Below are 27,620 nucleotides of genomic sequence, written 5' to 3'. Positions count from 1 at the left end.
ACACTTCCCATCCAGAACCACTCAGAGGAGTCTTGTTTGAAATACAGCAGCGGTACCACCTCCTCGCTGTCCTGAGAGTGTCTTTGTGAGAGTGTGTGTGAGTGTGTGTGTGTGTGTGTTTGTGTGTGTGTGTGTGTGTGTGTGTCTTTGTGTGTGTGTGTGTGTCCTGGTCCTGTATTCTTGGCTCTGTTTGTCTTTAACTCAATGAACCAGATCCCACAATAATCACAAAGCAGCAGCAGAAACTCTGACACCGATGAAGAACATCACAGTGTGTTCTCATGTTTTTAATGCAGTGACTTCCACTACAGAGTCATGTCTGTGTTTAATGCAGTGACTTCCACTACAGAGTCATGTCTGTGTTTAATGCAGTGACTTCCACTACAGAGTCATGTCTGTGTTTAATGCAGTGACTTCCACTACAGAGTCATGTGATTTTAATGCAGTGACTTCCACTACAGAGTCATGTCTGTGTTTAATGCAGTGACTTCCACTACAGAGTCATGTCTGTTTTTAATGCAGTGACTTCCACTACAGAGTCATGTCTGTTTTTAATGCAGTGACTTCCACTACAGAGTCATGTCTGTTTTAATGCAGTGACTTCCACTACAGAGTCATGTCTGTTTTTAATGCAGTGACTTCCACTACAGAGTCATGTCTGTTTTAATGCAGTGACTTCCACTACAGAGTCATGTCTGTGTTTAATGCAGTGACTTCCACTACAGAGTCATGTCTGTGTTTAATGCAGTGACTTCCACTACAGAGTCATGTCTGTGTTTAATGCAGTGACTTCCACTACAGAGTCATGTCTGTTTTTAATGCAGTGACTTCCACTACAGAGTCATGTCTGTGTTTAATGCAGCGACTTCCACTACAGAGTCATGTCTGTTTTTAATGCAGTGACTTCCACTACAGAGTCATGTGATTTTAATGCAGTGACTTCCACTACAGAGTCATGTCTGTTTTTAATGCAGTGACTTCCACTACAGAGTCATGTCTGTGTTTAATGCAGTGACTTCCACTACAGAGTCATGTTGTGTTTAATGCAGTGACTTCCACTACAGAGTCATGTCTGTTTTTAATGCAGTGACTTCCACTACAGAGTCATGTCTGTTTTTAATGCAGTGACTTCCACTACAGAGTCATGTCTGTTTTTAATGCAGTGACTTCCACTACAGAGTCATGTCTGTGTTTAATGCAGTGACTTCCACTACAGAGTCATGTCTGTGTTTAATGCAGTGACTTCCACTACAGAGTCATGTCTGTGTTTAATGCAGTGACTTCCACTACAGAGTCATGTCTGTTTTTAATGCAGTGACTTCCACTACAGAGTCATGTCTGTTTTTAATGCAGTGACTTCCACTACAGAGTCATGTCTGTGTTTAATGCAGTGACTTCCACTACAGAGTCATGTCTGTTTTTAATGCAGTGACTTCCACTACAGAGTCATGTCTGTTTTTAATGCAGTGACTTCCACTACAGAGTCATGTCTGTGTTTAATGCAGTGACTTCCACTACAGAGTCATGTCTGTGTTTAATGCAGTGACTTCCACTACAGAGTCATGTCTGTGTTTAATGCAGTGACTTCCACTACAGAGTCATGTCTGTTTTTAATGCAGTGACTTCCACTACAGAGTCATGTCTGTTTTTAATGCAGTGACTTCCACTACAGAGTCATGTCTGTTTTTAATGCAGTGACTTCCACTACAGAGTCATGTCTGTTTTTAATGCAGTGACTTCCACTACAGAGTCATGTCTGTGTTTAATGCAGTGACTTCCACTACAGAGTCATGTCTGTGTTTAATGCAGTGACTTCCACTACAGAGTCATGTCTGTGTTTAATGCAGTGACTTCCACTACAGAGTCATGTCTGTTTTTAATGCAGTGACTTCCACTACAGAGTCATGTCTGTGTTTAATGCAGTGACTTCCACTACAGAGTCATGTCTGTTTTTAATGCAGTGACTTCCACTACAGAGTCAGATCCAAGATGGCGCCACGGACGGTCGCCCTGGTACTGCGCTCTCTCGTACTTGTTGCGTTTTTCTCTTTTCTTGTATCTTTATGCTCCGCTTCTCTGGTTTCTTTTACCAGAGAAGAACTTGTTAACATTGGACAGTCCTCTGCCGAACTTTTTACACCGGTTTTCATTGAACCTTTAAGTTACACAGAGATTCTTGCTGGTGGAGCCGCAGCTCTCTATGGTCTTTGCCGGAGACGCCGGCGCCGGGGCAAGCGAGCAGGCGTGCTCGTCAGACTGAGACAGCGGGGGTTACGCAGTGCGCTCCCGTCCATTCACCTGGCGAATGTCCGCTCCCTGGCAAACAAGATGGATGAACTGCTGCTCCTCAACTCAAGAAACACGGACTTTTGCAGATCCGCCGCCCTGTGTTTCACTGAAACCTGGCTCAGTGAACACATCCCAGACAGCTCGCTGCACTTACCGGACTTTCAGCTCCACAGAGCGGACCGCGTAAAGGAACTCTCTGGGAAGGCGAGAGGAGGCGGAATCTGTTTCTACATAAACGAAGGTTGGTGTACAGATACCACAGTGTTGAAGAAGTCATGCAGTCCAAATCTGGAGACTCTTTTCATAAACTGCAAACCCTTCTATTCGCCGCGGGAGTTCTCCTCCTTTATTCTGGTCGGCGTCTACATCCCACCTCAGGCCTGCGTAACGGAGGCGTTACAGCACCTGGCTGACCAGATTACAGACGTGGAGAAAAAACATCCTGACTCTCTGCTCATCATTCTCGGGGATTTTAACAGAGCAAATTTAACCCACGAACTACCTAAATACAGACAGCATATTAAGTGTCCCACCAGGGAGTCTAACACTCTGGACCACTGCTACACAGTAATAAAGGACTCATATCGCTCTGTCCCCCGTGCAGCTTTAGGACTATCTGATCACTGTCTGATTCATCTCATCCCGACCTACAGGCAGAAGTTAAAAACGGCTAAGCCTGTAGTTAGGACTGTGAAGAAGTGGACGGAGGAGTCAAAGCAGGAGTTACAAGCCTGCTTTGATTGCACTGATTGGAGTGTTTTTGAAGCTGCATCAGGAAACCTCAATGAACTCACTGACACTGTGACTTCATACATCAACTTCTGTGAGGACATGTGTGTGCAGACCAGGACCTTCCGCACATACAACAACAACAAGCCCTGGTTCACACCTCAACTGAGGAAGCTGCGTCAGGCCAAAGAAGAGGCCTACAGGAGTGGGGACCGGGACCTGTTCAAGCAGGCCAGAAACAAACTGACGAGAGGGATCAAGGTAGCTAAGAGGAGCTACACTGAGAAGTTAAAACAGAGCTTCTCTGCCAACGACCCCTCAGAAGTTTGGAGAGGCCTGCGTGAAGTTACAAGCTACAGGAGACCCTCCCCCCACCCTGAAGGTAACAAAAGACTAGCTGACGACCTGAACAGCTTCTACTGCAGGTTTTCACACCCCACACCCGTACACTCTGATTTACCTGGCCCCCCCACAAGCCCCTCCCCACCCCCCTCTGACCCCCCACCTGCGCTGACGATCTGTGAAGATGAGGTAATCCAGCTCTTCCAGAGACAAAAGACCAAGAAGGCTCCAGGACCAGACGGCGTGTCCCCCTCCTGCCTGAGAGTCTGTGCTGAGCAGCTGGCCCCCATCTTCACAAAGATCTTCAACACATCGCTGGAGCTGTGTGAAGTGCCCTCATGCTTCAAAAGCTCCACCATCATCCCAGTCCCAAAGAAACCCACCATCACAGGACTCAACGACTACAGGCCCGTCGCCCTGACGTCTGTGGTCATGAAGTCCTTCGAGAGACTAGTGTTGAGCCACCTGAAAGACATCACAGGCCCCCTGCTGGACCCCCTGCAGTTTGCCTATCGGGCAAACAGGTCGGTGGAGGATGCAGTCAATATGGGTCTGAACTACATCCTGCATCACCTGGACTCCCCCAGGACCTACGCTAGGATCCTGTTTGTGGACTTCAGCTCTGCGTTCAATACCATCATACCAGACATCCTGCACCAGAAACTCACCCAGCTCACAGTGCCGGCCTCCATCTGTCAGTGGATCACCAACTTCCTGACGGACAGGAGACAGCAGGTGAGGCTGGGGAGCATCAAATCCAGCACCCGGACCATCAGCACTGGCGCCCCACAGGGATGTGTTCTCTCCCCACTGCTCTTCTCCCTCTACACCAATGACTGCACCTCAGGGGACCCCTCGGTGAAACTCCTGAAGTTTGCAGACGACACCACCGTCATCGGTCTCATCCAGGACGGAGACGAGTCTGCTTACAGACAGGAGGTGGAACAGCTGGCCCTCTGGTGTAGTCAGAACCATCTGGAGCTGAACCCGCTCAAGACGGTAGAGATGACAGTGGACTTCAGGAGAAGCCCCCCCCCCACTCCCCCCCCCTCACCATCCTGAACAGCACTGTGTCTACTGTGGACTCTTTCAGGTTCCTGGGATCCACTATTTCCCGGGACCTGAGGTGGACCTCCCACATAGACACAATCAGAAAAAAGGCCCAGCAGAGGATGTACTTCCTGCGTCAGCTCAGGAAGTTCAACCTGCCTCAGGAGCTGCTGATCATGTTCTACACCTCCATCATCCAGTCTGTTCTGTGTACCTCCATCACTGTCTGGTTTGGCTCTGCAACCAAACTAGACAAACACAGACTGCAGCGGACTATAAGGACTGCAGAGAAAATCATCGGTGTCGACCTGCCCCCCATCCAGGACTTGTACCGGTCCCGGGCCAGGAAACGGGCAGGTAGCATCACTGCTGACCCCTCACACCCTGGACACAAATTCTTCAAACTCCTCCCCTCCGGCAGGCGCTACAGATCACTGTGCGCCAAAACAACCCGCCATAAGAACAGTTTCTTCCCCCAGGCTGTCACTCTGATGAACACTAAACCATAACAGTGTCATACCTGTCAGATAAATACTCTCTGTAAATATACATGTAGATACACAATGCAACAATTCTCAAGCAGAATTCCATATTTCTATTTTTTGTATTATTTAACTTCTATTTTATAATGTAAAACTACCTCTGCAACTCACCACTGCACTTTATCATATTATTTTAGCCTGTACATATTAGTCAAGCCTATTTGTTGTTTCTTTGTATTTATAGCTAAGGTTATTGTTATTATATTTTCATTTTATTTTTTATTGTAGTTCTTATTCCTATTCTGCCTTGTACAAAGAGAGCACAGTTTACTGAAGTCAAATTCCTTGTGTGTTCAAGCATACTTGGCGAATAAAGCTGATTCTGATTCTGATTCTGATTCTGATGTCTGTTTATAATGCAGTGACTTCCACTACAGAGTCATGTCTGTGTTTAATGCAGTGTCTTCCACTACAGAGTCATGTCTGTGTTTAATGCAGTGACTTCCACTACAGAGTCATGTCTGTTTATAATGCAGTGACTTCCACTACAGAGTCATGTCTGTGTTTGATGCAGTGACTTCAACTTAAGAGTCATGTCTGTTTTGAATGCAGTGACTTCCACTACAGAGTCATGACTGTGTTTAATGCAGTGACTTCCACTACAGAGTCATGTCTGTGTTTAATGCAGTGACTTCCACTACAGAATCATGTCTGTTTTGAATGCAGTGACTTCCACTACAGAGTCATGTCTGTGTTTAATGCAGTGACTTCTACTACAGAGTCATGTCTGTTTTGAATGCAGTGACTTCCACTACAGAGTCATGTCTGTGTTTAATGCAGTGACTTCCACTACAGAGTCATGTCTGTTTATAATGCAGTGGCTGTTACTATCAGACCGATATGTTTCATGCATCCATAAAAACAACAGGTTTCCTGTCACTTCATATTTTGCGAGGCTGGTTTTTGGAGGAGCTCAGATGTGAGCCGGCCCCGCTCAGAGCTGGATTTCCCTCTCTGTCACTTGTGTGTCATTTGTCATCACAAACGTCGCCCGGCGGGCTCTGGAGGTGAATTTTACATGACACTAAAACCTCTGTGTGTGGTGAAGGTTTTTGCGTTCTTAAAGGGAGCTGTTAGGCCTCTTTAGGATGTTGTCCCCTCACATATGGTTTCACTGTCTGAGTGTGTGTGTCCTCTCTTTCTTCTCCTCCACTCTCCCCCCTCCTCCCCCTCTCTCCAGTCCCTTATCCCACCCTTCAGAGTCTGTGTGTGTGTGTGTGTGTGTGTGTGTGTGTGTGTGTGTGATCCCGCCCCCCTTTATATCTGTGTCATTACTCCACCCGAGAGCGAGGGTTTTTCTTTGTTATGAGTCCAACTTGGCACCGGAGTGGTGGCTGTTGGGAAAAGTGTGTGTTTAAAGTGTGTGTTTAAGTGTGTGTGTTGTCACAGGTACAACTAGGACAGCAGGCAGGGAGGAACAAGGACTGGCGGAGATGAAACATCAAGTTTTTGAAATAAATGGTGAATATTCATGAGGGAGATCCAGAACAAAAACAGGACACGGACATTTATTCATTTATTCTTTCAGTACTTTTGTTTTCTTTGGATGATCTCACTTTTTATTTTGACTCGTTTTCTAATGAGCTCCCAAAAACACGTTTGAAGATGACAGGAAACACGGTGTTCAGCGTGTGTGTGTGTGTGTGTGTGTGCGTGTGCGTGTGTGTCCACAGCTCAGCGTGGGGCTAATATTCAATGAGAGGACACCCCCTCTCAAAGTTTAATCCCGTTAAACTCTGGGAGTGAGTGGAGGATTAAAGTCCCCGCTTCAATAGTTCAGATGGAACAAAGTGGCATCATGGGATTACAGACGCGACTTTGGCGTTCTGGCAGCTAGCTTCAGATGTGTCACACAAACACGATCTGAGGAGGCGCCGCCGCTTCGTCAGGAATTAAAGTTAATCTGTCGTCTGAGAGCGGGACAAACTCGGACCGAGACGCCGGACGTCTGCCGCTGAATGCGCCCGTCACTTCTGTGGTTATCGGTGACAACTGGAAACGCCAGAGTCAGCTGTCCTGGGCTGTGATGCTAAGCTAAGCTAGCCATTCCATTGAAAACCAGTGACAGGAGAGTCAACAAATAAAGAGAGAGTTAGAGCTTTGCTGCTCTTAAATGTCGGACAAGTTTCTGAGAAAGATCGAGGAGAGGGAAAAATGTTCTGCTGCGATCTGAACTCCTCAACAGGAAGCAGAGAAACAGAGAGAATCAAAGATGGAGGACAAGAAGTCCAAGAAGAAGTGGAGATTTAAATTTGATCTTTTTCTCGTGACGCCTAAAACGTCACAAACACAGTAATGACCTAAATATAACAAAGGATCTTTCTTTCCTTTGAATACATCTGTAAACCTGAGATCATCTCACACTTTCGGTCCAGCGTGTCCGTCAATATCTGATCACGACAGTAGGGGGCGCCACTTCTCTGTACAGTGAGTACTGTACTCTCATGACAGAGGCCAGACGTCGCTCACAACCTCAGCAGCAGAGGGGATGAAAGATGGAGAGACTAGGCGATCGTCCAGAACAGATCCCCAAAAGTAGGCGGAGTTATTCTCCTGAAGTTGAAGGAGTTATTCTACTAAAAAAGGCAGAGTTCCTCATCCAAAGTAGATGTAGTTATTTCCCAAAAGTAGGCATTGTTCCTCCAAAAGAAGGCTTAGTTATTCTCGAAAAGAAGGCGGAGTTATTCAAAGAAAGTAGGCGGGGTTTTTCACTGAAAGTAGGCAGAGTTATTCACCAAAGGTAGGGGGAGTTATTCAATGAAAGTAGGCATAGTTATTCTACAAAAAAAGGCTAGGTTATTCCCCAGAAGTAGGTGGGGTTATTCTCCAAAAGTAGGCATAGTTACTCATCCAAAGTAGCTGTAGTTACTTCCCAAAAGTAGGCGTTGTTCCTCCAAAAGAAGGCTTAGTTGTTCTCGAAAAGAAGGCGGAGTTATTCATAGAAAGTAGGCGGAGTTATTCTCGAAAAGAAGGCAGAGTTAGTCTTCAACAGAAGGCGGAGTTATTCTTCAAGAAAGGCGGGGTTATCCATCAAAGGTAGGAGGGGTTTATCAGAAAAAGTAGGCGGAGGTATTCACCAAAAGTAGAAGCATTAAAACTCCAAATAGGCATAATTATTCTCCAAAAGTAGGCGGAGTTATTCATCAAAGGTAGTCTGAGTTTTGATCCAAAAGTAGGCAGAGTTACTCATCCAAAGTAGCTGTAGTTATTTCCCAAAAGTAGGCGTTGTTCCTCCAAAAGAAGGCTTAGTTGTTCTCGAAAAGAAGGCGGAGTTATTCATAGAAAGTAGGCGGAGTTATTCTCGAAAAGAAGGCAGAGTTAGTCATCAACAGAACGCGGGGTTATTCTTCAAGAAAGGCGGGGTTATTCATGGGAGGTAGAAGGGGTTTATCAGAAAAAGTAGGCGGAGTTATTCTTCAAGAAAGGCGGGGTTATTCATGGAAGGTAGGAGGGGTTTATCAGAAAAAGTAGGCGGAGTTATTCTTCAAGAAAGGCGGGGTTATTCATGGAAGGTAGGAGGGGTTTATCAGAAAAAGTAGGCAGAGTTATTCCCCAAAAGTAGGTGGGGTTATTCTCAAAAGAAGCGTGTTTACCCCCAAAAGTAGGCAGGATTATTCCTCCAAAGTAGGAGGAGTAATTCTTGAAAAGTAGGAGGAGGTATTCTCCAAAGTAGGCGGAGTTATGATGCTGATATTAAGATAATAGTTCAAATGCAGCAGAGACATTAAACAGCTGTCACTAAGCAGAAATACGGAGTCACAGAGTTTGATGTCAGATCATCTTAAACATTCTAGAAAACAGGATTTTATTTAACAGGTGTTAAACCAACAACCTTTCTTGTTTCACCCGATGTGTTTGTTCCACTTTAGGAAAGCGTTGGACGACATTTTCCTGTTTGGAACTCTTTAAGTCGGACGGAGCTCGTATAAATAAAGCGTTCCTCAGTTTGGGAATGAATTTGAGTTTGGAATTTGGCTCCTCAACAAAAAACAAAATCAGAAAAAACAGAAAACTGTGACGGGAGAGACACAGTGATGGAGTTAATGTCGGCAGTGTGACATATTTTGAAAAGTGTCTTTGAAAAGCTGATCTTTGATAAAGTTCTCTTTTATTTCATTTGACAAGTTTCAAAGAAACACGGAGAGGAAACAGTTTAACGCTGAAGTGATAACGAAGAGATGGAGACACGGAGGGGGAGAAGGACATGACGAGAACCTCCAGAGGAAAAGGAGAATCCTGTTCGGCTGAATCAGCACAAGCCTGTGTGTGTGTGTGTGTGTGTGTGTGTGTGTGTGTGTGTGTCTTCAACAAAGGGACTTAATCTGCTGTCACACACTCAGAGCCTGAGGGGTGTGTGAGTGTGAAGATGTTAATAGAAATCCACAGAGGCGAAGACGGACACACACGCTGCCTGAGGGCCAAACAAACACACACACACACACACACACACACACACACACACACACACACACACACACACACACACACACACACACACACTGTCGTGGTGCTGATGCAGCAGTAATAAAAATATTTGTTGTCTTTCTTCTTCTGGTCATAAAACTTTTTCTCACTTTGTTTCTTTATTTCCTGCATGTTTCTGAGATGATCTACAACTCTCTGAATTTAACTGAACGTAAGGAAATCAGTCTTTAAGGACGACTTAAAGACTCAATGCTAATCATTGACTTTGGACTAATCTGCATCATGATGTTGTTATTTCAGCAAACTTAAGACCCATTAATTACAAGAACATCAGTTTCTGTTTCAGGTTCATACCACTGAAGGAAGCCGGAGAGAAGACTCTGTGGAACTGTTTACAGTGAAACTGAGACTCACTTTAAAAAGACTAAAAGGCGCTCTCTGGCTGAACCTGTTCCTATTTTCAGATTATTGCCTCCAAAGGGACGGCTCTGTGTAACTTACTACTTACAGTGAAACTGAGACTAGCTGAAATAAGATACACCAACGCTCCTGGTTTGGAATCATGAGAAAATCTTGTTTCACTTTGCAGATCATAGCACTGAAGTGAAGCCTCGGTGTAACTTACTATTAACAGTGAAACTGAGACTCACTGCAAGTAAAAAGAAGGCAATCCTAGGTTGAATCATATATCACTTTACTGCCTCTTTCATTTACTATTAACAGTGAAACTGAGACTCACTGCAAAGAGAAGAAAGGCAAGACTAGGTTAACAATCATAAATCACACTCAGTCTCTCTGTGACTTGCTATTAACAGTGAAACTGAGACTAGCTGGAAAGAGATACACCAAGATTTGGTCAGAAAATCAGTCGGAGCTCACGAGTTAGGACAAAAATGTTTTTACTGAAGATTAAAATCTACTCATACAGTTTAACACACATCAGACTTCATCTTCTGTCCCTGTGTGTGTGTAAAAAATATATTTAAAAAATGACATAAAAAACTATTTTTTCCAATCTGATTTTATGGATTTGATTGTCTTCATGTTTGTTGACTCTCTTAAAGCCTTGTCAAAACTTTGCGTGACCTTCCAGACTTTCACTTCCTGGACAACTGTATTCAAGGATCTCCAGGATCTCCAGGATCTCCAGGATCTCTAGGATCTCCAGGATCTCCAGGATCTCCAGGATCTCCTGGATCTCCAGGATCTCCAGGATCTCTAGGATCTCTAGTATCTCCAGGATCTCTAGGATCTCCAGGTTCTCCAGGATCTCCAGGATCTCTAGGATCTCTAGGATCTCCCGGATCTCCAGGATCTCCAGGATCTCTAGGATCTCTAGGATCTCCAGGATCTCTAGGATCTCCAGGATCTCCAGGATCTCTAGGATCTCTAGGATCTCTAGTATCTCCAGGATCTCTAGGATCTCTAGGATCTCTAGGATCTCCAGGATCTATAGGATCTCTAGGATCTCTAGGATCTCCAGGATCTCTAGGATCTCTAGTATCTCCAGGATCTATAGGATCTCCAGGATATCAAGGAGCTCCAGGATCTCTAGGATCTCCAGGTTCTCCAGGATCTCTACGATCTCCAGGTTCTCCAGGATCTATAGGATATCTAGGATCTCAAGGATCTCCAGGATCTCTAGATTCTCTAGGATCTCCAGGATCTCTATGATCTCTATGATCTCCGGGATCTCCAAGGTTCTCTAGGATCTCCAGGATCTCCCGGATCTCCAGGATCTCTAGGATCTCTAGGATCTCCAGGATCTCTAGGATCTCCAGGATCTCCAGGATCTCTAGGATATCCAGGAGCTCCAGGATCTCCAGGATCTCCCAGATCTCCCGGATCTCCAGGATCTCCAGGATTTCCAGGATCTCTAGGATCTCCCAGATCTCCAGGATCTCCAAGCTTCACATTCTCACGTCATCAGAAAAAAAAAACTACTCCTGGTGTCTGTTCATTTTCTACCTACTCCGCTCTTCTTCACCGCCTTCCTCTCCTTCCTTTTGGCTCGAGGGTTTTTGGAGAGGGGCGATGAGGGGGCGGGTTTTGGCTGAGAAGGGGCGGTGCTTAAAGAGACGGGCGTCTCATTCGACAAATCAGAGAAGGGAAGAGGATGGGAGGATCCTGGGTCAGCAGGCGGAGATGTTTTGGGGATTTCAGCAACCTGGGACACAAAGACAGTGAAATTATTACATATTTATAAATATTTAAAATAATATTTTATATCTAAATTATAAATTATTTTAAATTCAGACATTTTTTTAAATCCTCACCTTCGAGGCCGTCGTCTCTGCAGCCTTCGTGCGTCCACTCAGACAATCGTTACACCTTTGAGAGACAGAAAAATGAGACCAACGACAACAGAGAGAGATAAAAGTGTGTGTGTGTGTGTGTGTGTGTGTGTGTGTCACCTGTTTGCACCCCTCAGCTCCTCCTCCACCTGCTGCAGCCTCTCCTCCAGCTGCTTCTTCTCCCTCTGAACCCCCGACAGGTGCTTACCCACAATCCTCAGCGAGCGCTCCTTACGTCCCGCCTCCTGCCGAGCCTGCTGAGGGAAGAGACGTGGATGTTCCCTCAGTCCGGACTCGCAGGTTTCATGGTCTGATCTACATCACCTGTGGTAGAGAAACTCACCTGTGCGGTCTCCCTCAGTGTGTGTTCCGTGTCGCTCTGCCCCGACGTGTGTGTGTTCGCTCGTTCTTGCAGTGTGTGCAGAGTGTGTGTCTGTTCCTGCAGGAGCGTCTGGGCCTCCTGCTCCCTGCTCAGCGCCTGACGGAGCTCCTCACACACGCTGTGGAACCGCTCTGCAGGGACCTACACACACACACACACACACACACACAGGGGGTCAGGTATGTTTGTGTTCATCAGACAGAGAGTGCTTGGTATGCGTGTGTGTGTGTTCTCACCGTCCTGCAGGTCTCGTCTCTCCCCCGCCTCAGCCCTCTCTTCAGATTGGTCACCTCCAGCCTTAAGCTCCGCCTCTCCACCTCAGCGGAGTGCAGGCGTTGGCTGAAGAGCAGGAAGTGCTGCTGGAGGGAGGAGACCAGGGCCTGATGGGAGGTCACACACACACGGGGGTCAAAGGTTAAAACTGTGTGTTTACAAGAGGGTCGTCAGTAATGACGAGTGTTTGAAGGTGACAACATGATGGACGCGTGTTTCTGTGAGACCTTCATGTCGTTCTGTGGAGCTCTCGCTCTGCTGGCCGTCTCCTCGTCCACTCTGCCCGGAGACAGGCTGCTCCTTGCGTCTGATTGGTCGAGAACGTGATCCAGGAGGCGGGACAAAGAGGAATGAGCTGCTGTCTTCAGGTCCAAAGGGGAGGAGCCTAAAGGTGAAAGAATTACATAAGTATATGGGCTCACCTCCCTTTATATACACCTACAGTTAAATCACCTGTGTGTGTGTGTGTGTGTGTGTGTGTGTGTATGTGTGTGTGTGTGTGGTTACCTGTGTCTGTAAGCGCCCCCTGCAGGTCAGACATGGAGGAAAGAACGATGGAGGAGAGGTGTTCAGAGTGAAGCAGGCGAGCACAGGCAGCTTCACGGCCGCCATCGTCACCTTTATCTAAAGAACAAATAAAAATGAGATCAAAGCAAGAGAATGAGATCAAAGCAATAGAATGAGATCAAAGAATAGAATGAGATCAAAGCAAGAGAATAAGATCAAAGCAATAGAATGACATCAAAGAATAGAATGACATCAAAGAATAGAATGAGATCAAAGCAATAGAATTAGATCAAAGCAATAGAATGAGATCAAAGTGATAGAATGAGATCAAAGCAATAGAATGAGATCAAAGCAATAGAATGAGATCAAAGAATAGAATGAGATCAAAGCTATAGAATGAGATCAAAGTGATACAATGGGATCAAAGCAATAGAATGAGATCAAAGCACTAGAATGAGATCAAAGAATAGATTGAGATCAAAGCGATACAATGAGATCAAAGCAAGAGAATGAGATCAAAGCAAGAGAATGAGATCAAAGAAATAGAATGAGATCAAAGTGATACAATGAGATCAAAGCACTAGAATGAGATCAAAGCAATAGAATGTGATCAAAGTGATACAATAAGATCAAAGCAAGAGAATGAGATCAAAGAAATAGAATGAGATCAAAACAACAGAATCAGAATAAAGCAATAGAATGAGATCAAAGCAATAGAATGAGATCAAAGCAATAACGTCCTCTCTAACATCCTGGACATTAGAGAGGATCAAGGTTTCAGACACACACCTGGGCCCTACCCTCCCTGCTCACCTGTGTTTGGTTCATCCTGACCTTTCTGTGACGCCGCGTTCGTCCCTCCACAGACGCACACGGCTGCCCCGCCTCCCCTGTCCACCCGCAACAACACAGACGTCTGACTGGCCAGCACACGCCACCTCCTCACCGCCAGCACTGCCCACACGCTCCTCTTCCAACGCCTCCTTCTCCTTCTTCTTCTCTCCTCTTCCTCTTCTTCCTCCTCCTCTCCTTCTAAAGCTCCCGCCAGCGTCCTCACGTCCTCCTCCAGCTGCTCCCGCTCCACCAGGCGTCGGCTCAGGAGGGTTTTCTGCGCGCAGAGGGCGAGCAGGCGGCGGTCTGCGTGTCTGAGCGCCCCGGCCAGGAGGGCGCAGGCCGACAGGAAGGAGGCGGAGTCTTTATGGCAACGTGAGAGGTCGGAGGTCAGGGAGGAGAGGCGGAGCTCCAGGGAGGAGGCGTGGTCTCGGAGGGAATTGCACTGAGAGTGAGAACGCTGAGAGTCAGAGAGAGAGAGAGAGAGAGAGAGAGAGAGAGAGAGAGAGAGAGAGTTAGAGAGAGAGAGAGAGAGAGAGAGAGAGAGAGAGAGAGAGAGAGAGAGAGAGATGGTCTTCACAACTTCTCAACAATCAAACATCCTGCAGACTCAGCAGATCGAAGAAGAAAACACCTGAGGGACCGGTGTGTGTGTGTGTGTGTGTGTGTGTGTGTGTGTGTGTGTGTGTGTGTGTGTGTGCGTGCGTGTGTGTGTGCGTGTGTTACCTGCAGCTCATTCTGCAGCTGTGTGATCGTGTGTGTGTGTTGGCGGCTCCACGCCTCCTCCCTCCTCCGTACGCTCTCCTCCAGACGTGACAACACACACTCCTGACTACGCTGCAGCTTGCGCACACACACACTCTTCTTCTTGCACACACTCTGCAGGAGGGCGATCTACGGGGAGAGAGAGAGAGAGAGAGAGAGAGAGAGAGAGAGAGAGAGAGAGAGAGAGAGAGAGAGAGAGAGAGAGAGAGAGGTTGTTGGTTATTGTTTTTGAGTATCATAAATTAGTTGTTCCACACTTCACAAACGCTGCTCACCTTCTCATTGGCCGTCCGGAGGTCAGAGGTCAGCTGGTCGACCTGCTCGGCGATGACGTCACACAGCTCCACCCAGGTGAAATTACCCAGAAGGCTCTGGGGCTGATCAAGGAGAACGCAGCCGGCAAGCAGGCGCTGGTAGAGACGGTAGAGGAAGGACAGCCGGGCCTGACACACACACACACACACACACACACACACACACACACACACACACACACACACAGGAGCTCAGTGTGAGGTGGGTTTATAGGATTTTCCCAGCATCGTGCACAGCTTCATTAAATGTTATCAGCGTGATCAGATTAACAGCTGTGAAGTGAAACAAACACACGAAGAAGAAGAGGAAGAATTAAAACACCAAAGTCACGCAAAAAAGGAGCAGAAGGAGTTAAAATAAAGAGTTAAGGCGTTTTTCAACCACAGGAACTTTACCCCTGAACTACGTGCGTTTGGACCGGTGGACCCAGGGTCTAAATTTAGTTCAGGGGTAGATAATCTCCCCCCTAAAAACCCCCTGCTAGGGGGGGTAGTACTTTTCAAAGGTCCCAGGACTTTCAGGGGGCGGGGCCTGCAATGCTGAACGTGTCTGATTGGTAGATTAACCTCAGTGTTTGTATTCCTCCCTCCGTCCACAATAACATCACACACATCTGTGATTCTCTTGATTTCTCTTTCTTTCATTAGTTTTATTTGTTCTATCTTGTTTGTATGTGTGTGTACTTTTCAAAAGAAGAAGCTGTGATTCTCTTGATTTAGCAGCTTGTAACAGTAGTCTTCTCTCAGCCCACCGTGAATGCGTCTCTCCTCCCGGTGTTCCGGTTTTAAAAGTGACCCTGCAAACTGGAGACCTTCAGCTGAACGTGTCAGTGTTTGTTTTGATTCATTCATTGCTTTTTCCATGTTGTTAACCACAGGCACAAAAATTTCACTTTTTCTTTGTGTTTTTCTGCACAATTTCAAGTTTAAGGAAAATAATTTTTTTTAACAGGGTCAATTTTTTTGTAAAAAAAAAAAAAATAGACAAAAAGGCAAAAAAATTTGTCAAATTTTCTTTTTTTTTTTTTTTTTTAATTTCAAATTTTCTTTTTTTTTCGGTCAATTTTTTTGTCAAAATTTTTTTTCGATTTTTTTTCAGTATTTTTTGTCAAAAAAAAAATTTCAAATTTTTTTTGTCAATTTTTTCTTTCAAATTTTTTTTTGCAAAATAATTTTTTTGCAAAATTTTCCAAAAACCATTCACAGTCATTGTTTTTTTTTCCATCTGTGATTCTCTTGATTTCTCTTTCTTTCATTCGTTTTTATTTGTTCTATCTTTTTTGTATGTGTGTGTACTTTTCAAAAGAAGAAGCTGTGATTCTCTTGATTTAGCAGCTTGTAACAGTAGTCTTCTCCTCCCGGTGTTCTGCTTTTCAAAGTGACCCTGTAAACTGGAGACCTTCAGCTGAAAGTGTCAGTGTTTGTGGAGTTTACACAGCTGTTGAAACACAGAGGGAGTTCCTGGAAAAAACTAGTTTAGTTTTTATTAAGATTTCAAAATATCCTCATCAGATATTTAATGATGGTCTAAAGACGTTTATGAGGGATCCATCCGGCTGAGAGACTCCAGTTAACAGGGTCGCCGTTTAAACCAAAACACCGGCCGATCTCTGCGATCACGGCTTTTTGAGTTCTAAAGGATTTTAAAGGCGTGTTGAATCGTCTTTGCTACTCTCACGTGTTGATTCAGTGAATCCATCTGTGATGAAATATAGCACCATCTAAAACAGGCTCTGGGTCAACTTTTTGTAAAAAATTGTATTGGTAATTTTTTCTTTTTAAAATTTTTTTTTGTCAATTTTTTTTTTCAAAAAAAATCTTTGTCAACTTTTTTTTTCAATTTTTTTTTTCAGTTTTTTCCAAAAACCATTCACAATCATTTTTTTCCATCTGTGATGAAATATAGCACCATCTAAAACAGCGCCAGCTGAGTCTCTTCATGCTAACAGGCTAACTGTTGTGTTGCTCAGAATGATACCTGCCTGTCCGTCTGCTTCTATGGTGTCATCTGTCATGAATGGCATTCCTCTTTGTGTTACTGCCCTCTACTGGTCTGGTGGTGTAGTGCATTTACTTTTTTTTCCTCCATACGTCACTGGCCTGATTTACACAATCTACCCGGGACTTCAGCCCGCGGTCGAAACGCAGACAACAATGGGGGACCAGGAACCTTTTAGTTCAGGGGGAAGTAGTTCTGGGGACTAATAGACCCTGGGACTCTTGGTCCAAATGCACCTTTAATAGATGTTTTAAATCACCTTTGACTCTTCCTGATAGTGCTCCATCATCTTCTGGACTTCTGCCACCCTCTCCTCTTTCTCTCTCCCCCTCTCCTCCCTCTCTTTCTCCAGCTCCGCCTGCAGACCTCGGCCCTTCACCGACCAATCAGAGCTCTCCCGGAGAAGCCGTGTCACTTCCTCCCGCAGTTTGATTGACTCCTGCTGCGACTCCTGGAGAGCAGACGAAGATAAAGAGTGACGTCTTTAAAACGCTCTTTCTTCTTTGACGGAGGTGTGGCAAAGGAATCGGACGCTCACCTCCATGTGTCGGTTCTGGTCTGAGGTCAGCTGTTGGAGGGTCTGGTTCTCCGCTTGTAGCCTCTCTGATTCTAACAGCAGATCCTGGACCTGTCGGGGAAACACACACAAACATACACACTGCTGACAAACTGCTGCATGAGTATGTGTTCATATCTGCTGTGTGTGTGTGCGTGTGTGTGTGTGTGTGTACCTGTTTCTCAGTCACTTCCTGTCTGTGTCCACAGCAGCTCAGTGTCGCCTTCAGCAGCTGCAAGGCTTCCTCAGAAGGACTCAGATTCCCATCATCCTTCACTGCTCCTTTAGAGACACACATTATTGAGCCTCTGAACGTGAGTGTGTTGTTTGTGACAGGTGTGTGTTCAGTGTTTACCTGTGCTGTCGTGTTGCTGCAGTGTGTCCTTGATGTGTCTCACAAAGTTCCTAAAGGCCTCCTCGGTGTCAGAGTGTCGCTGAGACGTCTAAACACAGAAGAAGAAAGAACACCTGCTGTTGCTCTCCATACAGACTGTTCCTTCCTGCTGACACCTGATTGGTGGATACTCCTCAGACTACAGACAGAGACCAGAACCCTCCTCAGACTAAAACCCAGACCCTGAGATCCAGATTCAACATGTCTCTGAATCAGAATCTGTAATTACAGGTTAGTTGTAGCTGAAAGTAAAAAGCTTTGTCAGGTCTGTCCTCAAGAGGAGAAGAAAACTACGTCTACAATGTTTGTTTGTTGAATGGAGGTGGGATCCATCATTTCTGATGCTGCGTTCAGGGAAGTCAGGAAATCTAAACGCTGATTGTCTTTAGTGACTCAGCATCAAGCAGATTAGTGTCTCAGTGTAAATGTTTGATGTAGAACAGATTGTTAGCTGCTCTTCATGCAGATATCTGTTTATAGAGAGTGTGTGTGTGTTACCTGCTCCAGTAGTGTGTTTGTGTCAGCGTGCCGTCTCTTCTCCTCCTCCAGACTTTCTCTGAGGTCAGAGGTCACCTTTCTCTCTGTCTCGGAGGTAATGTTTAGCTCAGACTTGAACGTCTCGAACTCTTTCTGCAAACTACAGAAAAATCAAGTGATCAAAATGTGTAAAATAAATATCATAAGTTAAAAACCTTGCTAGGAAACTCCCATCCATGATATCTTATGTTTTCTATAACAAGACAAGAATGATAAACATGAGGCTGACTGCAGTTCACTGATCCGCCACAGGGGTCACTATAGACAAGAGCTTTCTGTAGAAGTACTTTTCACACTTGTACCGGGACAGGAAGTAGAATAATTCAGTCCAAGCGGTCGGAGAAATGTAAACAAACAGTCAGCTGATCTGCCTCACCATTCCAGAGCGCGCTCAGTGCCGCCGCTCCTCTCTCTCTCCACGTTGTAAGCTCTCTCGACCTCTCTGAACTGAGCCCTCAGCAGCTGCAGGTCGGACTGAGCCTCCTGCTGGCTGGACCGCGCCATCGACAGCGCCGCCTCCAGGTCGCGCGCCCTTAACTGAGAGGTCACAGGATCAAAGTTTAGAAGATGGAACCATTTCAGCACTCATTTAAAGTGTGTGTGTGCGTGTGTGTGTGTGTGACCTGCATGAGCTCAGAGTTGAACTTGGACTCCAGGTGAGCGGCTCGCTCCGCCTCGATGCTGGACTCTAAAGACCTCACCCTCTGATCTGAAAGCTGCAGGGAAAAAGAAACACAGCTGACATCTCCATCTCCATCTCCATCACCTCCTCCTCCTCTTCTTCCCTTCACTGCTTCCTCATCTCCTTCCTCACCTCCTTCTCCCTCCTGCTCCTCTCCTCTCTCTCCGTCAGGTACTTCACCTCGTCACCTTGTCGTCTGTTGACCTCGGCCTCCTTCTCCGTCTCCTTGATCACCTCCACCACCCTCCTCTCAGACTCCTCGAGCGCCTCCTCCTGATCCTGGAGGAAGGAAACATCAACGTGATGACGCTTCTTCTGTGTTACATCTTATGTGCAATGTGTGTGTGTGTGTGTGTTTCTGTGTGTGTGTGTTTCTGTGTGTGTGTGACCTGCAGGACTCGGTGCAGCCGCTGGTTCTCTGAGCTGAAGCTCTGAATCAGTTTATCCCGCTCCTCCACTTCCTGCTGCAAAGCATGCTGGTCCTCCTCTCTGGCCTTCCCGGTGATCTGGAGGGATCTCTGCAGCTCCTGGACCTTCAGCTGGAGCTCTGCTGCTCGCTCTGACGTGCAGACACACAAACATTTGAACACAACAGCTTCACAGCTTCTGCTCATGCACTTCACTTCTTTCAGGGTGTGTTTGATTCGTTCACCTGTGAGCGTGTGTTTGTCTCTGCCGAGCTGCGACGCCCGGTCGGCGTCTCTCTGGCTGATGGTCAGCTGGTACTGCAGCTCCACCCGCTGAGCCTCTCCTTGCTCCACAGAGGACCTGAGCCGGGTCAGCTCGGCCTGCAGGAGGCACAGCTGAGGAGGGATCATAAATATCTGCATCACTTCACAGGAACATGTTCAAACTTTCAGAGCAGTCGTTTCTATCTCACCTCCTCGTTGTGGCTTGACATCAGCTCAAGCTTTTCCTTCTCCAGATGCTGGACTCTCGCTCTCTGCTCACCTCCGTCTGACGCCGCCCTCCTCCCCCTCCCTCTCTCTCCCTCTCCCCCTCCAGGCTCTCCTTTCCCCCCTTCATCAGCTCTCTCCTCTCCGCCTCCTGCTGCCGTCTTCCTGTGTTTCTTCATGGTGGTGAAGATCCCTGTCCTTGCCACGTCCTCCTCGGCTCTCTGTTGTGTCTCTCCGTGCCTCCCTCGGTCACGCTGCCTCCTCTTCTTTTCTGCTTCTGTCTGCATCGCTATGGTCTGGCGTTGGACTGGCTTCCTCAGCCCTGAAAGAACAATAAAACCTTCAGTTCATCTGAAAAACTCCTCAATGCAACCACACAGCAAAGACTTCAACACACAGTCTGATTCCTTTCCTGATAACATTCAGTGTTGGATCATTTATAAGATCTAAAATCCCTCTGAGGTTATTTAATCCATCTTTAAGGGAGGTGTCTCTGCAGCAGGGACTCTCTTGGTACCAGGGGAGGCTGGTTGCTTAGCTGCTGATGCCAACAGACGCCTCGAACCCTTCAACGATTCTCCATTTGCAATTCATCAAAGTCACTCCTCTCTGAATATTATCCATTTAATTCAACTTTAACAACAAGCTTTAACACACAAATTAACGATTAGACATTTCTTTACAATTCGGCGTCCATTAAAACAACTTATAGAGTTTATTACTGCGTTATTACAGCTAAGCTAACTCTCCGTGTACACACAGGGAAGCGAGCTATCAGAGGTCTCCATTATAAACAGATGAGATTATTATATTAAATAAAGAATGTAAGTGAATCTATCATCAGCCGAATTTAATAGAAGGCAGTAATGATTAGTTATATGACACAAGAATGTTGATATCATGTTTATATATTTAATAATTCGAATATTAGTCTCAGAATGTTTACTTTTGTTAAAGGGGTTTTGTTTACAGTCCCAACAAAGCCCCGTTTCACTCTTAATAACCAAAATTAACTTCTTTATTAAACCCAGACTAGTTTAGATCTTTAATATGATGTCGAATTAACTGAAGTATAAGACAAAACTGACCAGAAACAGGAGATAAAGTGTAATAAAGGTGTTATAAACACTTACTGAAATACTTCTACGTGAGCCGTTTGAATCTGACGCCATCTTGAGCGTCCTTACGTCACTTCTGTGGTCTCTCTGGATTGGCTGGAGAACCGGCCAATGGGGACAGCGCATTTATTCTTCTTCTTCCTATTCTTCTTCTTCCTCCTCCTCTTCTTCTTGTTCTTCTTCTTCTTCCTCCTCCTCCTCTCTTCTTCTTCTTCCTCCTCCTCTCTTCTTCTTCTTCTTCCTCCTCTCTTCTTCTTCTTCTTCCTCCTCCTCTCTTCTTCTTCTTCTTCTTCCTCTTCTTCTTCTTCTTCTTCTTCCTCCACTTCTTCTTCTTCTTCCTCCTCTTCTTCTTCTTCTGCTACTTCTACTACTTCTTCTTCTTCTTCTTCTTCTTCTCTTCTTCTTCTTCTTCTTCTTCTTCTTCTTCTTCTTCTTCCTCCTCTTCTTCTTCTTCTTCTTCTTCTTCTTCTTCTTCTTCTTCTTTTTCTTCTTCTTCTTCTTCCTCCTCTTCTTCTTCTTCTTCTACTTCTTCTACTTAATTTTTCTTATTTCATTTCATTTATGTAATTTAGTCATTATATATTTTTGTTTGTTTGTTTTGTTTTTTATTTATTTATTTGTTTTCTTAGAGAAGGTAGATCATAGTTCCCGATCCACCCCCAGTCCAGCAGTTGGCGGTAGTGCACCCATTCGTTGTTTTCCAACCACCAATAAAAACCCACGAAGAAGACGAAGGAAAACAACATGGCGGCGCCCTCAGAACACGTTGAAGCCGCTGCCTCAGAGACAGATCCTCCTGAAAGGGACGAAAAAGAAGCCCCAGAAACCACTGAAGACCCAGATACCTTAGACTCAGACCAGGATGCTCAGGATCCAGACCCGGATCAGGATGAGGACGAAGAGGACCCCCCAGAACCAAAGATCCGAGACACCCCCCAGGACATCAAGCTGGAGGCGATCGCCAACACAGTGGCTTTCCACCCGAGCCGGGACGTCCTGGTCTGCGGCGACATAGACGGGGACGTGTACGCGTACTCCTACTCCTGTACAGAGGGGGAGACTAAGGAGCTGTGGTCCTCAGGACACCACATGAAGTCCTGCAGACAGGTCCGGTTCTCCTCGGATGGACTGAAGCTCTACAGCGTCTCCAGGGACAAGAACGTCCACCTGCTGGACGCGGAGAGGGGTCAGCTGGTGACCCGGATCCGGGGGGCCCACAACGCCCCCATCAACAGTCTGCTGCTGGTGGACGAGAACATCCTGGCCACTGGAGACGACGTGGGCACCCTGAAGGTCTGGACCAGATGTGAAGCTTTGTAGAGTATGAGACTGTTAGAGCAGGGGGTTCCGAACTTTTCATCCTGTGACCCCCAAAATATAGGTCCCAAAGACTCAGGACCCCCCCTGTCCCTCAGAGGGATTTAATGTGTCTTCATTCAGCTGGTCTGCAGAAGGTGACCCTACCTATGAAGTAACCTGCTGATGCTTTAATAATAGACTGTTCACTAACCCTAAACTTAAGAGTCACCTGGAAACAAAGAAATGCAGAAAACTCATTACATTTAATATTTTCAAGGTTTTATTTCAAATTTAGCTTCTATTTGTGTCCATGTTTTTTACTATAATGGATACAATTTACTATTTTTAGATAACTTACAAAAAACAACATTCTGGAGGACATCTCGAGACCCCCCAGGGGGTCCCAACCCACACTTTGGGAACCCCTGTGTTAGAAGACAACATATAGGATCAGATGATTATTGATTCTCATTGGGAGTCTTTCTTTTGTTAAGATAAGAGAGATTCCTTTACTCGTCCCACAACAGGGAAATTCAAGTGTTACAGTAACAGAGTACACAAAGTGCAAAAGACATATATAAAGCAAACAAGAGCCTATAAATTAACAATTATTAAAAAGTTATTAGCAAATAAAATTAAAACCAAAGAGGTAAAAGATAAACATATCTTAAAGTGTTAAATTAGAATTACAATAAAGGTTAAAAAATAAAATATATATCGCAAATATAAACAGTTGCATTCAAAATCATTCAACCCCCCATTAAAAATGAGGTTTATTTGCAAAATGTAAAAAAGTTTCAGCTGTTTGAAATAAAGAAATCAAACATGAACAATTCAAACAGATCAACACAACTCATGTTTGGAGGCGTTTCCTCAAGTTTCAACAAAAAATGCCATTTTTATCAAACGGACAAACATCAAACAAAAGAAACAAACTAAATTAAAAATTAAAATTTTTTACATATATTTTAATTAAACCACAATCACTTATAAACGATAGCTCATTGTGCTACGTCATGAAGCTGCTGTTACATTTCTCTTTGTTGACTAAAACAAATAAATACAATATTTTTTCTGCATTTAAACACATCTAAAACAACAACGAGACGTACAGTACAAATGTTGTTAGCATATTTAGTTATTTAATTAAGACAGTAAAAACATCCAGACTATTACAGTCTCAAAATGATTCAACCCCTTAATACCATCTCTTTGAAAAGGACCCATTTGCACATCAGGTGTTGTCTCAAGCACGCCTAATGTAATTTATCAAGGGCTTCGATGGTTACATCATGTGTGGTTGAGATAGAACCAAGCGGCAACCTCTGGTCTGAAAACATGAAGCCCGTGCAGAAGTGTCATAAAGAAGAAGAAGAAGAAGAAGAACGTACTTTATTAATCCCCAGGGGGAAATTCAATTTGTTCACTCTTGTTATTTTTCGGTCATGCCACACACAGTTTTTGGTATATACATACAAAGCACACACATGCAGTGAACATGCTTAGGTAGAGATGTCAGAGTGAGGATGCTGCCATCAACCAGCGCACCCCAAGCAGTTGGTGGTTCGGTGCCTTGCTCAAGGGCACCTCGGCTGTGCCCAGGTAAGTGAACAGGCACCTCTCCAACCACCAGTCCACTTGCCAAACTTTGTCCATGCTGGGACTTGAACCGGCATCCCTTCGGTTCCCAAGTCATGTTCCTATGGACTGAGCTACTGCCCCCCCCCCCCCAAAAAAACTGCAGTTCCTTGAGCGTCCACTAGAGGCTGGCTGCAGGAACACCAGAAACCACATACACACCCATTCAAAGAGCCGATCATTACAGCAGAAATAACCATGTTTACAGCCTGGTTCAAAAGACGAGTGTAGTCTGGATAGCTTATTTCTCTATCAGCACACACTGCGTTAGAATAAATTCACCACCGTACAGCAGGCCAAATAGAAGACCGGCGCTCTACTGAGGACTGAACATGCTCATCATGAAGGGGTTGAATCATTCTGAGGCCTCAGGACTCACAGCTGTCCGTTTTTAGCTTGGTAGAGATCTGGAACCTGATGCATGATTGTGTTTCTGAAGGTGTGGGACATGAGGAGGGGGACGTCCTTCATGGATCTGAAACACCACGAGGACTACATCAGTGACATCGCCGTAGACCAGGCCAAGAGGATCCTCCTCACCACCAGGTGAAATAATCATGATGTTCTTCATGACGGCCGACTTCCATTAAATTATATTCATGTTCTTGCTAAGTCAGCTCCTTTGTTTGCTTTAATCCGGTCCAGTGGTGACGGCACCATGGGCGTCTTCAACATCAAGAGGCGGCGGTTCGAGCTCCAGTCTGAGTCCCAGAGTGGCGATCTGACGTCGGTGGCGTTGATGAAGCGGGGCAAGAAGGTGATCTGCGGGTCCAGCGAGGGGACCATCTACATCTTCAACTGGAACGGGTTTGGAGCCACCAGCGACCGCTTCGCCATTCAGGCCGAATCTGTGGAGTGCATCGTGCCCGTGTCCGACAACATCGTGTGCACCGCCTCCATGGACGGGTACATCCGGTGAGTCGGGTTCTGCAGATCCCCTGCCAGTCTTTTGAGAGTCCAGGTGGTCTCTCACAGTTTGTATGAATGGTCTGAAAGTCATAACTCTTTGGTTAAATGTCTCCATCCTCCACCAGAGCCGTCAACCTCCTCCCCAACCGGGTCATTGGCTGCATCGGGCAGCACGTCGGCGAACCCGTGGAGGAGCTCGCCACGTCCTGGGACAAACGCTTCCTGGCCAGCTCCGCCCACGACCAGCTCATCAAGTTCTGGGACATTTCCAGTTTACCGGATACGACGGTCAACGAATACCGGAAGAGGAAGAAGAAGCACGGTCGCATGAAGTCTCTCACGAAGAAAGCTCACGGGGACAACGACTTCTTCTCTGGACTTGTGGAGGAAACAGAAAAGAAAGAGGGAGAAGAAGAAGAGGAGGAGGAGGAGGAGGACGAGGATGACAGCGACAGTGGCAGTGATTAAAGACCTGTGTTTAATATTTGAATGTTTGTAAGTCTGACTTTTGGACAGATGTTGAACGTGAGTTCATGTGATGTTGGATCATCCAAAGTGCCTCACTCAGAAAGACTCTGAAGGAACTCTTACAGACTCACGCTGGTGTTGAACCCTGATCCTACGAGGTCTGACATCTGAGCGTAACCAGTCAGACAGTTAAAGAATGGAAACACGCACTATGTAATGGTTGGGTTATAAAACCAGCACAGTCCTCTGGTGTTGCCCAAATGTTAATACCAATACTGGAGGTTTTGGGCTATGCTCCATGGACAGCTGCTGAACACTGTTTCAGTTCATATCCAGATAATTCAGTATAATTATCTGTACCATTAAAAAAAGATACAATACATGTCCATGTTTAAAACCAACCAGCAGAGGAACATTTCAGTTTCAGGTGTTTCCTGTGTGTCATTAAAATGTTCTTAAATATACATGTGTTTATATTTAAATGACACCAAAAACATTTTACTGTAACATTATATTAATACTTATTTTTTGAACTGCTTTGTCTACACGCCCATTGACTTAGATTAAAATGTCAAACTTGCTGAAGACGTCCTTCTGTCTGGACAAGATGAACTGCTTTAATTATTTTGGTATTTTCTACAAGTAAACAAGACAAACCTGCTTCAGTCATTACAGTATGCTCTTATACACAGTATGTGAGAAAGTCAAAATATTAATAGAATGAAGGAATAAGATAAGATATAAATACAAATAAAATTAAATATAAATAAGGATGAAATAAAATTAAGATAAAATTAGAATACAATAAAATAAATAAGTATGTACAGAAGCTTAACTTGAAGAATATCAACAGCTAGGTTGGTAAGCACAGGAATAAATAAATTAACGCTTTATTTTTTTAAAACATTGAGCTTTACAGCGACTAAAAACAAGAAAGAAGCAGAAATAAAATAATGGCAAGACATTAAAAAAAAACAATTAAAAAAAAAAAAAAGAGACTAATGCACACCAACAACAATAAAATATGTGTCATTAAAATAAATTATAAAGTGTCAAATTAATATTAAGAATATAAATAGTTAAAATATATACATTAAAAAATGATAAGGATAAGAGTTGAGGATTAAATTAAAATAAAAAAGTCAATAAAACTGAGTAGATAAATAAAATAAAAAGAAGTTGTACTAGCTATTTTCCGCTCTGTATATACTTTAATATTATTTTATCTTTATTTTTATTTATTAATCTATTTAAATGTTATTCGTAATAATATCTAATTCTATTGCTTTCCGGTTTAAATAAAGTATTTTTGGTTCAGTCCGTTTTTTGGTTCAGTCCAACGGTGGGCGGGAATCCGGCGGGAATGCGCTCTACGTCACGTCACGTGACCCGAGCTGAGGATCCAACATGGCGTCGCCTAGCAGCGCGTAGCTCAGTGATAACATACCTGCAGGTCAGCCTTTGATCCAGAGAGAAGTCCGGGTCCAGTCTGAACCGGTCTGAACAGAGAACGCTTCAGAATCCGGTGAGTGAGCTTCATTCGGTCCCTGTAAACCCACATCCGGTCAAACCAAGACCGAGACCAGATTATAATCTCACTATTACAGTCAGAGACCTGCTAGCACATGTTAGCTTCAATGCTAACAGCAGTGTATTTGTAAACAATGAGAGAACGAGCTGCAGGAACCGAAACCACACACTGACTTCACTGACATCACTGAAGTAAAACCTCTTTAAGAGACTTCACAAGACCCCCAGACTGACTAACATTAAAACCTCTTTAAGAGACTTCACAAGACCTCCAGACTGACTAACATTAAAACCTCTTTAAGAGACTTCACAGGACCTCCAGACTGACTAACATTTAAACCTCTTTAAGAGACTTCACAGGACCCCCAGACTGACTAACATTTAAACCTCTTTAAGAGACTTCACAGGACCTCCAGACTGACTAACATTTAAACCTCTTTAAGAGACTTCACAGGACCCCCAGACTGACTAACATTTAAACCTCTTTAAGAGACTTCACAGGACCCCCAGACTGACTAACATTAAAACCTCTTTAAGAGACTTCACAGGACCACCAGTGAACTTACTAATGACACAATAATATGTGGTTTCTGGTTCAGTTTTAAGTCTTTAACATGCCGTCTTTGTGGTCCTGATGTAGAACCACAACAGATCAGGACTAGAGTAACCTAGAGGGGCTTTAAAACAGATGTGTTCTGCATCAGGACCTGGTCCCATGTGGTTCAGACAGATAAAAAGCCTCCTGTTTTCACACAGAGCAGCAGGATGCCCGGGAAGACGGGGGACCAGTTCAAAGCAGGAGACCTGGTGTTCGCCAAGATGAAGGGGTTCCCTTTCTGGCCGGCCAGGGT

General features: G+C 45.0%; 2 protein-coding genes across 3 annotated transcripts; one reads left to right on the top strand and one right to left on the bottom strand.

Annotated features, from left to right (window-relative positions):
• Window positions 1–10,259: 10,259 nt before the first annotated feature.
• Window positions 10,260–21,073, bottom strand: LOC117809821 (coiled-coil domain-containing protein 171-like). Of its 2 annotated transcripts, XM_034679338.1 has the most exons (22): window positions 20,941–21,073; window positions 19,792–20,129; window positions 19,564–19,714; window positions 19,301–19,470; window positions 19,044–19,190; window positions 18,853–18,945; window positions 18,606–18,766; window positions 18,191–18,329; window positions 17,654–17,741; window positions 17,474–17,580; window positions 17,281–17,370; window positions 17,002–17,193; window positions 14,705–14,872; window positions 14,391–14,558; window positions 13,647–14,124; window positions 12,834–12,950; window positions 12,554–12,711; window positions 12,290–12,433; window positions 12,015–12,194; window positions 11,792–11,928; window positions 11,654–11,708; window positions 10,260–11,544 (listed from the first exon to the last, which is right to left on the bottom strand). In XM_034679338.1, the coding sequence occupies exons 2-22, from the start codon at window positions 20,092–20,094 to the stop codon at window positions 11,335–11,337; spliced, it is 3,456 nt and encodes a 1,151-aa protein (XP_034535229.1). In that variant the 5' UTR covers window positions 20,095–20,129; window positions 20,941–21,073; the 3' UTR covers window positions 10,260–11,334. The 2 variants fall into 2 exon arrangements, with proteins under 2 accessions (XP_034535229.1, XP_034535230.1); XM_034679339.1 differs by lacking the exon at window positions 20,941–21,073 and having other exon boundaries at window positions 10,820–11,544; window positions 11,792–11,925; window positions 19,792–19,902.
• A 479-nt stretch (window positions 21,074–21,552) lies between these two features.
• Window positions 21,553–25,899, top strand: wdr55 (WD repeat domain 55). The gene is made up of 4 exons (XM_034679345.1): window positions 21,553–22,218; window positions 24,302–24,408; window positions 24,508–24,777; window positions 24,897–25,899. The coding sequence occupies exons 1-4, from the start codon at window positions 21,670–21,672 to the stop codon at window positions 25,237–25,239; spliced, it is 1,269 nt and encodes a 422-aa protein (XP_034535236.1). The 5' UTR covers window positions 21,553–21,669; the 3' UTR covers window positions 25,240–25,899.
• The last annotated feature ends 1,721 nt before the right edge of the window (window positions 25,900–27,620 follow it).

This window comes from Notolabrus celidotus, unplaced genomic scaffold (assembly GCF_009762535.1).
Source record: "Notolabrus celidotus isolate fNotCel1 unplaced genomic scaffold, fNotCel1.pri scaffold_45C_arrow_ctg1, whole genome shotgun sequence".
In the NCBI taxonomy this organism is placed as follows: domain Eukaryota; kingdom Metazoa; phylum Chordata; class Actinopteri; order Labriformes; family Labridae; genus Notolabrus; species Notolabrus celidotus.
Note: the sequence above shows the minus strand (reverse complement) of the source record. Positions and strands in the feature narration are given on the sequence as shown.

Excerpts from the sequence above, each read along its gene's own strand:
- wdr55 (XM_034679345.1), top strand. The coding sequence starts at position 21,670 with ATGGCGGCGCCCTCAGAACACGTTGAAGCCGCTGCCTCAGAGACAGAT. Across the intron at positions 22,219-24,301 it reads ACGACGTGGGCACCCTGAAG|GTGTGGGACATGAGGAGGGG; the intron begins GTCTGGACCAGA and ends GTGTTTCTGAAG. Across the intron at positions 24,409-24,507 it reads AGGATCCTCCTCACCACCAG|TGGTGACGGCACCATGGGCG; the intron begins GTGAAATAATCA and ends AATCCGGTCCAG.
- LOC117809821 (XM_034679338.1), bottom strand. The coding sequence starts at position 20,094 with ATGCAGACAGAAGCAGAAAAGAAGAGGAGGCAGCGTGACCGAGGGAGG. Across the intron at positions 18,330-18,605 it reads ACTGAGCGCGCTCTGGAATG|TTTGCAGAAAGAGTTCGAGA; the intron begins GTGAGGCAGATC and ends ATTTTTCTGTAG. Across the intron at positions 12,195-12,289 it reads GAGACGAGACCTGCAGGACG|GTCCCTGCAGAGCGGTTCCA; the intron begins GTGAGAACACAC and ends GTGTGTGTGTAG.